Source organism: Octopus sinensis, linkage group LG6, assembly GCF_006345805.1.
Source record: "Octopus sinensis linkage group LG6, ASM634580v1, whole genome shotgun sequence".
In the NCBI taxonomy this organism is placed as follows: domain Eukaryota; kingdom Metazoa; phylum Mollusca; class Cephalopoda; order Octopoda; family Octopodidae; genus Octopus; species Octopus sinensis.
Window position 1 is genome coordinate 40,946,846 of NC_043002.1, and position 16,312 is coordinate 40,963,157.

Here is a 16,312-nt window from a genome sequence, read left to right on the forward strand (position 1 = left end):
GCCCTTCCTAATGCCAACCATTTAGCAGAGTGTGCTGGGTGCTTTTTATGTGCTACCAGCACAGGTATGCTTATGTAGCACGGGCATCGGTGCATTAACATAACACTGGCATGGGTGCTTTTTAAGTGGCATCCACACCTGAAAGAACAAGCCTGTATATGTGGAACGCAGTGATTTTATTTAGCTTGATGTGTCTTATCAGGTACAGCAAATCACCACGTCTTCCAGTCCCTTGTCAATTCCTCAAAGAATTGACAAGGGACTGAGGAAGACCCCTACTCATCACTTCATCCGACATCTTCCTGGATCTACCCCTTCCATAGATACCCTTCACAATTAGAGCTCAGTATTTCTTTATGCAGCTGTCCTCATCCATATCACATGACCAAACCAGTGCAATATATATATATACAAAATAAGAAAATGGAGGAATAGATTCCTTTCAATCATCAACTTCCAGATAATACCAATTCATATAATTATTAACTAATTAATTAAATAGGAACATCCAATCCAACAGATATCCCATAGTGGGTTACACTCATAACCCCTATCTCACTTTGTACTTATATATATATATATATATATATATATATATATATATATATATATATATATATATTATATATATATATATATATATATATATATATATATACCTACATACATACATATATAAAATATCTTTATAAATAAGGATAAGATTGTTATTTCAAATGGCAATCAAATCTAGTGGCAGCATGGGAAGAAAAAAAACATTCATAGGTTATAATAATTATTAAAATTATAAATAAAGGTATCTAAGAGATACCATCATGCTTGAAATAGCAGTCAGAACGTGACTCTGAAACCACATCAAATATTCAATACAGCACAAGGTGAAAAGATAAAAGACAAATAAAGTAGTAAAAAATGGATATTATTTATAATTTTACACACACACACACACACACACACATGTATGTGTATATATATATATTTAGTATACTTTGAGTGTAAACCTTGTAATGTGCATTTAAGAGTTCTTATGCCATTATTTGGCTACCATATTTGGTTATATATGCATGCATAAAACTATGTATCGGTTATAGTTCTGATTAGATTATTTAAATACTCTACAGTACAACAGCAATTTAACAAGTAACATTTTGTTTCTGTGCAAAAGTATGACATCATCACAAAAAAGTCTCTTGTCATTACACACACACAGACACACACATGTACACACAGACACACACACACACTCATAGAGAAAACGATATGTTAATACTGTCAGCAATAAATCAAATACCAATAGACAAGATAGGAAGAATTTGATAACTAACACACACACACATACACACATGCACACACACGTATGTATATATCAGATATTACAGTGGTAGATCAAGTTGAAAGAAAGCAGTGAAATAATAGAAAAATTTGAAAAATACATAGGAAAGAAAAACAAAAAAAAAGCAACAAAAAAATTTCTTTTTAGGAAATTTGAACAATTTATATTTTATTCTGAATATCAATCAAATTGATAATGAAGAGAGAGAATTATGATGAAAATAACGATGACTGATAATGGTTTCCAACTTATGCACAAGAGCAGCAATTTTTGAGGAAAGGAGGTCCAGTTAATTAGATGACTCAAGTATTTACCCAAGTCCTTCACTCCCTCTGAAGCATAGGCCGTTGATGAATTTTCTCAACATTTCTTAACTCTGGGCTATCTTTTCTGCTTCTCTCCAGTTATTTGGCTGTCCATCATAAGCTGACATTGACTGCTCTTATTCAAACTTTGGGAGTCTTACATGTGGATTACAAGTCCTGCTCTTGATCTGCAGCAGTTGTGACATTCACTGCAGGTGAAGCTACTTGACATAATGGAGAAGCGGCAACTCTCATGTGCTCTTTCATATCCTCAATGGCTGGAATTATGAGCTTCAATGATCAATAGCTAGGTCCCTGATTTCTCACCTCTGCCTCAGTATCTCAAGGGCATCCTCTCTTCTGCCTCCCTTTTGGGATCTGTTCTTGCATTTTCTTGAGAGAAATCCTTCATCTCCCAGATGTTGTTGGTTTTGAATTGTCACCAATTCTTTAGTGACTTTGCTTTTTTTCTCTAGGTAGGGGTGTTAACTCTGCACAAATCCATTGTTGCTTCTGGGAAGATGTGATCCATATTAGTCTGGCATCTATCCTTTGACCTTTCCATTATGGGAGGCCCTACTAGGAGCTTGCACTACACATTTTTGATTCAAAGGTCAAGCCTTGTCACATGTATTTCATGCTGATTCTGCTAGTGAATTACACTGAGTACAGGCACATGGTTCAGTGGTTAGAGTGTTGGGCTCACAATCACAAGGTAGTGAGTTCAATTCTTGGACCGGGCTGTGTGTTGTTTTTGAGCAAAACTCTTTATTTCATGTTGCTCCATTTCACTCCAGTGTAGAAATGAGTTGCAACATCACTGGTATCAAGTCTTTGCCTTTCCTTTCGATAACAACAGTGGCATTGAGAGGGGAAGCTGGTATGCATGGGCAACTGCTAATCTTTCATAAACAAACTTGCCTGGACTTGAACCTCAGAGGGGAACTTTCTAGGTGTAATCCCATGGTCATTCATGACCAAAGGAAGTCTTTATCCTTAACACATGTCTGTGGAGTGCTCAGACACTTTTATGCTAGCTCAAGGAACAGGTCATTCACTGGCGAAAGTGTCAGAGCTTCATTTTCTTTTACTGTTTCTGCAATTCCACTAAACATATAATGACTTAATAATAAAATGAAAATAAAACACATACCTAATGAGTTGTTTACTGTTTCACTCTTTGCCAATATCATTAGAAATTCATAAAAGGACACTCGAACAGTTGCCATCGGTGTTAAAATGTCTTGGAGGACATCAGGCGCAGGAGAGCTGAAAACAAATTATTAACAGACGTTTTATTAAAAATGTCAAAAGTATAATCTTTTATTCTTTTACTAGTTTCATTCATTGGTCTGTGGCCATCCCTGAGACATCACCTTCAAGAGGATCCAACAAGACAGCCCCTAACTGGCTCCGAGTCTGCTAGAAATGACAGTCAACTATCTCTTAAGTTTCAGCTTAGAAAAGGAAGTATTGAATATTGTGGCTCTGTGTTCCCTGCACATGGATGAAAGACAGAGTGGTCACTGTTAGAATTATTGATTATTGGTCTGCTTGATCAGAGGTGACCTGGGGTTAAACAACAACAAAAAGCAATTACATTAAGAAAAGTCTGTTCAGTTATATTGACCTTAGTATATGACTGGTATTTACTTTATTAACCTTGGACTGAGGGTGCAGGTGTGGTTGTGTGGTTGAAAAGTTTGCTTCCAAGCCACGTGGTCTTGAGTTTAGTATCACCATATTGCACCTTGGTAAGTGTCTTCTGCCTAAATCTTTGAGTGGACAGAATCTAAAAGAAGCCCATTGTGTGTGTGTATGGAGACAGCTCCCAGCTGGACAGCTTCATGTCAAACCGTCCAACCCATGCCAGCATGGAAAATGGATGTTAAATGATGATGATGATGGTGATGATGATGATGGTGGTGGTGATGATGATGATGATGATGATGTATATCTTAAAAAAATAACAATGAACTTATTGTATACAGTGCTCAGAACAGGAGGGGACACATGGGATGGAGAATTGCTGAAGAGGTCACAGGATATGTGACGAAAGATTTCCAGATAAAGGATACTAAAATAAGAACAATAATAAAGCTGAAGTGAAGAATGAGTATATAATGCATGTGTTTATTTGGCAAAAGGTAAAAAAAATGACCATCCCAAAATATAACAATATATCAGGCTGAGTAAAATGTAAGCAACGTTTTGAAATATGAAATTCATCACACTATGTCTCAACAATGCAGAAATTTTATTCCTCAAAGTAAGTACCATTACAATCAGCACATTTTTGCCAATGAGATACAAGTTTGTTTATTCCGGTAACATAAACTTCTGGAGTTCTGGAGCTGATGAACCCTTTGAACACGCTTTCAGCATCGGTTTGATTTTTGAACTCCTCTCACAAAAAGCCATCAAGGTGCTTGCAAAAGTGGTAGTTGGGAGGAGAAAGGTCTGAGGAATAAGCTGGATAGAGAAGAACTTTGTAGGCAAGTTCTCTCAACATCTGGAGCATCATTAGTGAAACATGTGGTCAAGCATTGTCATGAAGAATGACTGGCCCTCTTCTATTGACCAGTCTGGGATGGAAAAGTGGCAGTTTTTTGTTCATTTTGGCAATTTAATAGCAATATGTTTCTGCAGTAATGGTTTTTCTGGGTTTTAAGAAGTTATAGTGGATGAGTCCAGCAGTACACCACCAAACAGTCACCATAACCTTCTTTTTGAAGAGCTTGGGTTTAGGGAAGGTTTCGATGCTTCATTTTGGTCCTATCATTGCGAAGAACATTTTTTATTATTGTACAGAATCTACTTTTCATTGCAAGTTACAATACGGTCAAGAACTGGATCGGTCTAGTTATGGAGAAGAAGCGATGATCAAATTTCATATCTGCTCATTTTCTGATTTTCATTCAAATTGTGTGATTTGTCGAGCTTTTTTGATTTTCTGATTGCATGCAAATGGTTACAGGCAGTTTTCTGGCTAACTTGAAATTCTTTTGCCAGTTCTCAGTGGTTTTACGTGGATTTTTCTCAATGATGGTCTTTAATTGACAGCCATCAATGACAGAAGGTTGTCCACTATGCTGACGACCTTCAAGGCACAGATCTCCACTTGAAATCATTCAAACCATTATCGAGCAGACTATTCACTGGTCATTTCCTCACCAAACATTTTGTTGATATTGCGAGCAGTTTCAGCTGCTTTACATCCTTTTTTGAAGTTGTATAGCAAAATTGCTCGAATATCATGCTTCGACAGTTCCATTTCAGATGATTGTAACAACGGTGAAAAAAATCTCAATGTTAATTTATTGATGCATTTAGATAAGTCTGTCTGTATTATCAGAAAATTGTAAAAATGTATTTAAAAAAAATTTATAACTCTGCAAAAATCCAGTACAAATCCTTCATGGTTCAAATCATTGCTTAGTTTTTACTCAACCTGATACATATACAAATACAAACATACATACATACATACATCATACGTATGTACGTACGTACATACATACATACATACATACATACATACATACATACATACATACATACATACATACATACATACATATATATGTCATGGTATCACAGTATTGACCAGACTATTGGATGGTATTTTTGCTGGCCACAATGCGCTTTGCATCATTTTAGCATTTGAATGATGCCACTCCACTGGCTAGGCAAACCAGCCAACATTTCCCCTGGTCAGAAGGCTTATCTGTCACAGAGTTATGCATTTACAGCTGCGTGGACTGGAGTAATGTGAAATGAAAGTGTTTTGCTTAAGAACACAATGCACAGTGGGTTTGAGAATTGAAACTATGATCTCATGATCATGAGTGCAACACCACAAACCACTAGGCCATGTGCTTTGTGTGTGTGTGTAACACACACACACACACACACATATATTTGTATATGTGTGCATGTGTCCATGTGTACGCTTGTCAAGACATCACATTGCAATTATAAATCAGCATCATTGTCATATAAACGAGGTGTTCATTTCCAGTTTTTCATAAAAAGTCATATCATGCTATGGGTAGATATATATTACCTCACTTGGAAACAAGTTGGGGGTGTGTTGGTGACTAGAAGGGTATCTGACTGTAGAAAAGCTGCCTCAGCATAATTCCATTTGACCCATATCAGCATGAAAAAGTGAATGTTAAATGATGATGATGATGATGAAAGGCAAAGGTAATCTAGTTAGGACTTGAAGTCAGACCATAAAGTAAGTGCACAACTAAATATCTAAATGTATTATCTCAGATGCTCTACCGACTAAGCTAACTGTAGTTCTAGTGGATGTTTACACTACTTTAAGAAGACTAGCGGTAGTACCTGACCATATCCAAATTATTGGTACCTAACATAGTCTGTTATTGTTCTTTTTACTTTTTTACTTGTTTCAGTCATTTGACTGCAGCCATACTGGGGCAGCAGCTTTGGAGAATTGATAGTCAAATGAATTGAATTCAGTGCTTATTTGTTTCAAAGCCTGGTACTTATTTTATCAGTCTCTTTTGCTGAACTGGTAAGTTATGGGGACATAAACATACCAACACCAGTTGTTAAGCAATGGTGGGACACACATACACACACACATGCACGTGTGCACCCACCCACCCACCCACCCACACACACATGCAGGCTTCTTTCAGTTTCCATTTACCAAATCCTCTCACAAGTCATTGGTCGGTCTGAGGCTATAGCAGAAGATGGTTGCCCAAGGTGCCAGGCAGTGGGACAGAACCTGGAACCATGCAGTTTGGAAGCAAGTTTTCTACCACACAGCCCCAATACATCAATGCAGCTACATGAATTCACTATATTTTAAATAAATTGCTTTAAGAAGTTGTTACCAATCTTCTGTAGGCTTAGAAATGTTGATTTATTTAGAATTATTGTATCCAAGTTTCATAGAAATTTTACAGTTGTCATCACTGCTGCCACTCCTATTGTTGTTTTAATGTCCACTTTTCCATGCTTGCATGGGTTAGAAGGAATTCACTGAGGCAGATTTTCTATGGACAGATGCTCTCCCTATTAACAGCCGTTATTTGTTTCTAAGTAATCTTTTATCATTTACTTGTTTCACTTATTAGACTACGGCCATGCTGGGGCACCACCTTGTAGAACTTTCAGTCAAATAAATCAACCCCTGTGCTTATTTGTGCTTTTAAGCTTGGCACTTAATTCATTAGTCTCTCTTTGCTGAACTGCTAAGTTATGGGGATGTAAACAAACCAACACTGGTTGTATAACAGTGGCAGGGGACAAACATAGACATAAAGACACACTTACACACACACATATAAAGATATGATAGGTTTCTTTTCAGTTTCCATCTTCCAAATCCACTCACAAGGTTTTGGTCAGCCCGAGGCTATAGTAGAAGCCACTTGCCCAAAGTGCTATGCAGTGGGACTGAACTTGGAACTGTGTGGTTGGGAAGCAAGCTTCTTATCACACAGCCACAGTAATATTTCCCTATGACTAAAGTGGTGAGCTGGCAGAAACGTTAGCATGCCGGGCGAAATGTTTAGTGGTATTTCATCTGTCTTTACGTTCTGAGTTCAAATTCTGCAGAGGTCGACTTTGCCTTTCATCCTTTCGAGGTCGATAAATTAAGGACCAGTTACGCACTGGGGTTGATGTAATCGACTTAATCCGTTTGTCTGTCCTTGTTTGTTCCCTTTGTGTTTAGCCCCTTGTGGGTAGTAAAGAAATAGGTATTTCATCTGTCTTTACATTCTGAGTTCAAATTCTGCTGAGGTTAACTTTGCCTTTCATCCTTTTGGGACCAATAAATTAAGTATCAGTTGCATACTGGGGTCGATCTAATTGACTGGTCCCCCTCCCGCAAAATTTCGGTCCTTGTACCTAGAGTAGAAAAGAATATTTCCCTATGATCGGACATGGTTTTGCAGAAGATTGGCAATGAGGGACACCATTTGCATGACAACGATAATTGTTCACAACCATGGCACAACGTCAAGACAAGGAGATACAAACACACAGAGGCACACACATGATGGTCTTCTTTCAGTCTCCATCTACCAAATCTGCTCACAAGGATTGGGTTGGCCTGGGGCAGACACTTTACTTGATTAAGGTGCTCTACAGTGGAATTGAAATCCAAACTATATAGAAACAAATTTCTTAACCACACAACATGCTTAGATTTGAAAATGTTTACAAAAACAGGAAGTAAAAATTTTTTATATTTAGCAGACAAATATAAATCGTAGAATAAAATTTTACTTTTACATAGTTGTTTTTATATTCTTGAAACATATGCTTTTTTTTTTTTTCCATGATACTGTACTAATTTACTTTAAATTACTAATTTACTCATAATTACTCTAAATGAATTATTTTTCTAATCAGTAAATTTTTTTCCAATTTTTATTGCAGAGCTTGGGGATATACAATATTCTTAGTTTTTTTTTGTTTTTTTTTTCTGACAGAAGTTAAAAAAGAACAAATTTCAGAAAGAAAACATAAAAAAAAGCAAAAATGTCATATATCACATGACCTCTTCCTCTTTGAAAAGATTACACCTCTACAAAAGACTCTGCAAAACTAGGTGCAAAATTGTGGCTTAAAATTTGGAACATACATACCATATTTAATTACACAGAAGATATGTATTAGATATATCTCAATTCCAACAGAGCATATTCAAGAAAAAGAATGTCAGGGACAAAATTAGATTATGGGCAACCAATTTTGCATATAGAATGCAGAGTTTTGGAAAAAATGTGACTTATATACCATCAGATATGGTAATTATGTTTCCTTATATCTTCTTTTATTTGTTTCAGACTTTGGACTGCAGCCATGTTGGGGCACCATCTTGAAGGGTTTAGTTGAATAAATCCAACCCAGTACTTAGTTTTTAAACCAGGTACTTATTCTGCAGGTCTCTTTAGCCAAATCATTAAGTTATGGGGATGTAAACAAGTCAACACCAGATGTCAAGTGGTAGTGGGAGAGAACCACAAAGACACACACACATATACATATATGACAGGCTTCTTTCAGTTTCCACCAACCAAATCCACAAGAGTTTGGTTGGCCTGAGGCTATAGTAGAAGACATTTGTCCAAGGTGCCAAATAGTGGGATTGAATGTGGAATGTACATTATTTACATTTAACAGATATTTGTCCTCATTATGCTTGTTGTTAACACAACATTTCGACTTATATACTCTCCAGCCTTCGTCAGGTGTCTTGGGGAAATTTCGAATCTGAGCTATTATTATTATTATTATAATTATTATTATTATTATTATTATTATTATTATTCAGGTCACTGCTTGGAATCGGACTCGGAATCTTGGGGTTAGTAGCCTGCGCTCTTAACCACTATGCCATATGCCCGTGGGTGTAGTGGTTAAGAGCATGGGCTACTAACCCCAAGATTCCGAGTCCGATTCCAAGCAGTGACCTGAATCATCATCATCATCATCATCATCATCATCTTTTAGCGTCTGCTTTCCATGCTAGCATGGGTTGGACGGTTCAACTGGGGTCTGTGAAGCCAGAAGGCTGCATCAGGCCCAGTCTGATCTGGCAGTGTTTCTACAGCTGGATGCCCTTCCTAACGCCAACCACTCCGTGAGTGTAGTGGGTGCTTTTTACGTGCCACCCGCATAGGTGCCAGACGGAGCTGGCAAACGGCCACGGACGGATGGTGCTTTTTACGTGCCACCGACATAGGGGCCAGGCGAGGCTGGCAACGGCCACGAACGGATGGTGCTTTTATGTGCCACCGGCACAGGGGTCAGGCGAGGCTGGCAATGGCCACGAACGGATGGTGCTATGTGCTACTGGCACGGGGGCCTGGCGAGGCTGCCAACGGACACGAACGGATGGTGCTTTTACGTGCCACCGGCACGGAGGCCAGTCGAGGCGGCGCTGGCAACGGCCATGATCGGATGGTTCGCTTACTTGTCACCGGCACTGGTATCACATCTGCAATTTCCATTGATGTTGATCGACTTCGATTTTGGTTCTGCAACTTCGATTTTGAATAATAATAATAATAATAATAATAATAATAATAATAATAATAACAACAACATCGAAAAATACCTTAGGAATGAGAACCCAGGTCCGAAATTTCCCCAAGGCACCTAATGAAGGCTGAAGGGTGTATCAGCCGAAACGTTGTGTTAACAACAAACAAGATGAGAACAAATATCCGTTAAATGTAAATAATGTATGTAATTCCTCATCTCTTAAATATAGAACTGAATTTTTCATTTGGTATGCCATTCAGAAAGTCTGACAGTTTCCAGTTTGCCCATGTCCAGTTTAGATGATAGGAGATTTGGTTACTAGCAAAAGGGTTACTGGTTCATATCTTATAAGCAGCACTATCACTGGCTCCACATCACACCACTGCCACAGCTACCAGTGCCATCACCACTATTGATACTTCCACTACCATTACCATCATCAATACTACTACTTTTACTACTATTACCACCATCACTACTACTACTACTACTACTACTACTACTACTGCTGCTGCTGCTGCTGCTGCTGCTGCTACCACTACTACTAGTGTTGCTGCTGCTGCTACTATTGCTGCTGCTACTACTACTACTACTACTACTGCTGCTATTACCACTACTACTAATGTTGCTGCTGCTGCTGCTACTACTACTATGACTACTACTACTGCTGCTGCTGCTACTGCTACCACTACTACTAGTGTTGCTGCTGCTGCTGCTGCTACTACTACTACTACTACTACTACTACTACTACTACTGCCACTGCTGCTGCTGCTGCTGCTATTACTAATACTGTTGTTACCTTATTTTACTGGTCTTGCAAAGATGACCAACCGCTCGCAGTAAGCTTGCTGTCTCAACGCCATCTGCTGGTGGTGCATTATTGGCTGGAGTTGACTGGACATTGGCTAAATCGGAGGTGGGAACCACAACTGGGTCACGTGGACTACGTTGGCTGCAAAGCACGGAATAAATCTCTTGACATTTTCCAATGAATTCTAAGAAAAAAAGAAAAGAAAAAGAAAACAAATAATAAACAAATAAAAAGTGTAAAGGTAGCATATCAGTTATTTTCACAGAAGGTGTGGGTTCTAATCCCATGAGCAGCCATCCACTTTTTTTTAGGTGCAGGTGTGGCTGTATGGTTAAGAAGCTTGCTTCCTAGCCATGTGTCTTTGGTTCAGTCCCAACTGCATGGTACCTTGAGCAAGTATCTTCTACTGGAGCCCCAGACTATGTGTCTTTGTTTGTCCCCCACCACTACTTGGCAGCCAGTAACTTAGCAGTTTTGCAAAAGAGACTGATGGAATAGGTACAAGGCTTAAAAAAACATAAGTACTAGAATTGATTCCTTCAACTAGAAATTCTTGAAGGTGATACTCCAGCATGGTTGCAGTCTCATGATTGAAACTTGCAAAAGATAATAATTAATATATATATACATATATATATATATATATATATATATATATTATATATATATATATATATATATATATATATATATATATATATATATATGTGTGTGTGTGTGTGTATATATATATATATGTGCTTTTGCTACCCAGGTATCGGTTATCATTTGAATTATCCATAATAAGATAATTTATTTATCTACTTCAATAACTATATATATTTATATATATATGTGTGTGTGTGTGGTGTGTGTGTGTGTATATATATATATGTGCTTTTGCTACCCAGGTATCGGTTATCATTTGAATTATCCATAATAAGATAATTTATTTATCTACTTCAATAACTATATATATTTATATATATATGTGTGTGTGTGTGTGTGGTGTATATATATATATATATATATATATATATATATATATATATATACATGCATATATGTATGATTATTTGGTTTGTTTATATCCTGTAACTTAGTGGTTCAGCAAAGGAGATGAATAGAATAAGCATCAGAGCTAAAAATTATAAGTACTGGGAAGAAAGTAGCTGTAGGTTAAATTACATTATTTAGTATGACAACCTGAACATTTTTCATTAAATTTACTGTCCACTTTGTTATTACATGTCTTAGCATTTTTGATAGATCATTGCAGGACCATCTTAACTATATCTTAGCTCCTGGGCTGAAGCAATGCATCATGGACCCTCGATTTGAGGAACCCTTGGGTAATTATCACATTTGCTCATATCTTAATCATTTGGCATTTAAACTGGACATATCTAGCCCAAATATTCTACCTGTTTTATGTTCAAACTAGCCTGCCACATCCACCCTACAATGTCTTTCTATAAATGAACAATCACATTATTGAAATCTCAAAGCAGTGAGATAATGGATGCTTAATTCAAAACAATGTGAATAAATAAGCATTACATTTGACAGAGTAATCAGAGTGCTAAAGAGTTAAAACAGCATTGGTCATTTGAAGGGAAGGTGGACATAATTTGGTTGACTATTAGAGGTCTTGATTTTTGAGAATATCTGACAAAGGTTATATCATCTGAATGGCAACTGCAACAATGGTGCAAGAATAAGAACAAGAACAACAATAATATAAATCAATGTGTTTCTAAGTTGTCAATCATGATTAACATCATCATTTGATGTCCGTTTTCCATGCTAGCATGGGTTGGATGGCTTGACAGGAATTGGCAAGGCCAGGGGCTGCACCAGGATCCATAGTCTGTTTTAGCGTGGTTTTCATGGCTGGATGCCCTTCCTAAAGCTAACCACTTTACAGAGTGCACTAGGCACCAGTACCAATGCTGCTTACATGGTGCCAACACTAGTGCTTTCTTACATAACACTGGCACCAGTGCTTGCTACGTGGTATCAGCACCAGTGCTTCTTTTTATGTGGCACCAGCATCAGTGCTTTTTACATGACATCAATGCCCACACTAAAGCTTTTTATGTGGTTTTAAGATCTCAGTTCTGTTGCTTTTTCAAATAACACCCCACATCATCATCATCATCATCATCGTATTAACATTTCCTTTTCCATGCTTGCATGGATCGGACAGAGCTTATTGAGGCAGATATTTTAATGACTGACGCCCTTCTTGTCACCAACTCCCATCTGTTTTTATGTAAGATAATATCTCTCCATGACCAGACATGCTCTGGCAGAATATTGAAAATGAATGACACAGCTTGTATGACAGTGACATACACATTTACAACTATACAATGTCAAGACAAGGAGGAGCAAGCACACATATACATCACCCCCATATACAAGGTGCGATGGCTAAATTGTTGCCATATTATATTTTTTTTATTTTGCACATGCGCATTGTTTGTTTTTTATTTTGTTGACTACACAGTATAGTAGGGTCAGTTGGGTACTGTCTGTGAGAAAAGCAGCACCATGTTAATTCACTCTGCCAGAAACTTGGAATTGACATGCTGTACTGCTTGGCATTTGCACTGGAAGCTCCAATATGAACATTTCAGAGTATCTGGATGTCAATCTAAGGACAGTGCATTCTGAGGACATGTATTGAGAGTGATAAAAATCAAATGTCCAGTCAACATCATGGTGTTTGGAGTGATCACCAGTGACAGTGATGCTATGCTTCCATCCATCTTCCCACACAGCCTCAGACTCAACATGGAGGCCTACATCAAGTGCCTGGAGGAGGTAGTGCAGCCCTGGGTCAAGAGGGTGGCTGCTGGAAGACCCTATATCAGGCACACAAGCAGGAGAACCCAGTCATGGCTGTCAGATAATTTCTGCGACCACATTACCACTAACATCTGGCCACCTAACTCCCCAGACCACAAGCCTCTTGATTATATGTGGGGTGCAGTTGATGAACTGACAGTAAGGATTATGACAGCATTCACCAACTTAAACAAGGAGACTGTCCAGAAGAGTTGCAGGAAATTCCAAAGTAGGCTGTGGTTGAATCCAATGGCGATTTTATTGAATAAATTTACTCTTTAGTATTTCCAGATATATTAGGTAATTTTGGTAAATACATCTGTTAAAATGAGATGTCAGTGTTATTTTCATTTTTGTGCAATTTAGATGACAATTTCTTCATTGCATCCTGTATGTGTGTGTGTGTGTGTATGTGTGTGTGTGTGTGCATGCGTGTGTGTGCGTGTTGTATGTGTGTGTGTGTGTGCATGTGTCTGTGTGTGTGTGCATGCGTGTGTGTGTGCATGCATGTGTGTGTGAGTGTGTGTGCATATAAATATATATATAAATGGTGAGTGTCTATCAGTTCCCATTTACCAAATCTCCACTCACAAGGCTTTGATCAGCCTGGGCTATAGTAGAAGACACTTTCCCCAAGGTGTCATGCAGTGGGATTGAACTCAAAACTATGTGGTTGGGAAGCAAACTTCTCAACCGCACAACCACCCTATGAGCTTGGAAAAAAAAAGCATAAAAGGAAAATAAGAAACTTTAGATAATGAATTACAAAATACTAATCCGAACAGTTTTGGTCACAGATTTGTTCAATCAGAACTGAGTTTGGATAAGCAGCAGCAACAGCAATAAAGAAAACAACATTAGTAATAATGACAATAACAACTCATAAACATTGTAGTAATGCAGGTGAAGACATATACAGGTGTAAATAAGCTTGTATCAATGACATACCAAAGGAGACAGTATCATCTATCAGAGCTGACACTGGAGTTAAAGTACAGTGAAAGTTGATCTGGTTCATTCCAGTGCATTTCAGTGCAAATGATAGGTTAGTCATACAAAACTGCTTTCATTCTCTCAGTAAATTGATGTTCCAATTCAGAGTGAAACAGCTGCACACTATTTTGAATATGTTAGCTGTTAGATTGTGTCTGTAGACATTAAATTAGTGTTGTTGTCATTGCCACTGTAATTATCATTGACATTTTCATTATCTGTATGAGAGTTAGCTGAAATGTTCCAGGTTGACCAAGCTACTCTCATGTAACATGACCAGTTAAGGTTTATTTTTCAACATAATCTCCACCCTTACACTGGAGTTGCAGTGCTTGGATCCTATTGGTGAAAGAGCTTTCATCCTGTTGCTCAAAGAAGTCATCAACAGCAGATATAACATCATCACTGTGATACTGGTTCAATCCCCAGCCAAGTGTTTTCTCAAGATGGGAAATAGATGATAAGTAAGATGGGGCCAAATCAGGAGAATATGGAGGGTGATCGACCAGTTCAAAGACAGTCATGCACAGCAGACATTGAAACTAAGGACTTGTGTGCTGGAGCATTGCCCCGACGAAACAAGGCCCCTTTTGTCAATCTTCCTGGGTGTCTGGTTTGATTTTCAAGAGAAGTTGCTACTAGTTACTTTTGAAGTCTTCTTTGAACAGTCAGATGTCAGTTTACCTGAAAAGAAAACAATATAGTTATTAATAAGAAGAGATGAATTTCATGTGTGTAAGATTTCACACATCTAGCATCACTCCTTCATAATCAACCTATGAACTTTTCAGCCCACCCTTGTATGTGTCTTTATCATCATCATTATCAACACAGGTAGCAATGTTATCATCATCATCATCATCATCATCAACACTGCCACCTAGTTGATGTTAATAGTGGTAGTGATGATGATGATGATAATAATGATGATGAAAACACTGCCATTTATATTAATGATAATGGTGACACAGGTGATGATGACAATGATGACTATGTTGATGATGCTGATATTGATGATGATGATGACAATGATGATGATAACGACGATAACACTGCCATCTATATTGACGAAGATGATGATGACAATGATGACATTGCACCGATGTTGATGATGATGATAATAGTGATTATGTTGTAAATGATGCTGATGATGATGATAATGTAAATAATAATGACAGTGATGACATTATTGTAAACTAGATTAGAAGCCACCCAACAGGGTATCTTTTAAGCTAACTCCTGTGAAGGGCTCCCCATCGGTCTTGGGCCGCCCAACAATGACACTTTATGCATTGAGTACATATTAAATTTTATTAAACTTGAACAATATTTTTCAAGCAATGAACAATTTTCATAAAAAAAACAATGATATAATTTGTTGGCTTGGAACTTGTTGCAAAGCTGCATGATAAACAACATATTTTGTTTTCCCATTTGGGGTCAGTACAAATAGCTTGTTTCCATTCCCTATCCTTGAACAACCAGCATATAGCTGGCCATAGGCAACAATAAACTTACCTTTTAAAAGTTCAACGATAATTCTTTTGATGCCACTTAATTTAAAAACAATTTGTCGCATGTAGGGTCTTACTTTTCATACAAACAATTATTTATAGTGGCTGGTATGTATCTAAATTCCTGTTCGTAGTTTGAAGTAAAATTACATCACTGTCGCTAAACACTATTTTAAAATGCGATTTTTATGGTTTGGAATTGCTCTAAACATATATGATCATAAAGAGCTTTGAAATTTAGTATGTTTTAGAATTTTTTAAGGTAATAATAAAATTTTCATGCAGTCGGAATGCGCTAAGTTTCCATAACTCCAAAGGCTGACAGCATGAAAATAGGTCTGACAAATTTTATTAATATCTGAAAAAATACTAAGTTTTCAACATTTTTATGGTAGAGAGTTATGAGAGGTAATACTGTATGAGAGAGTGACCTCAATATGTATTTCAGTTTCGAATGTTATGAAGCACGTGTTATGGTTAAAT

The 16,312-nt window shown here is 37.5% G+C and overlaps 1 protein-coding gene across 1 annotated transcript in view; it reads right to left on the reverse strand.

The window, feature by feature from the left end:
- Positions 1 to 15,894, reverse strand: part of LOC115213221 (UPF0705 protein C11orf49 homolog) — a 63,807-nt gene extending 47,913 nt beyond the window's left edge. The window contains exons 1-3 of the mRNA XM_029782155.2: positions 15,834 to 15,894; positions 10,479 to 10,674; positions 2,792 to 2,907 (exon numbers count right to left, since the gene is read on the reverse strand). Coding sequence (XP_029638015.1) covers positions 2,792 to 2,907; positions 10,479 to 10,674; positions 15,834 to 15,894 — 373 coding nt within the window. The remainder of the gene's footprint in view (positions 1 to 2,791; positions 2,908 to 10,478; positions 10,675 to 15,833) is intronic.
- Between the last annotated feature and the right edge of the window lie 418 nt (positions 15,895 to 16,312).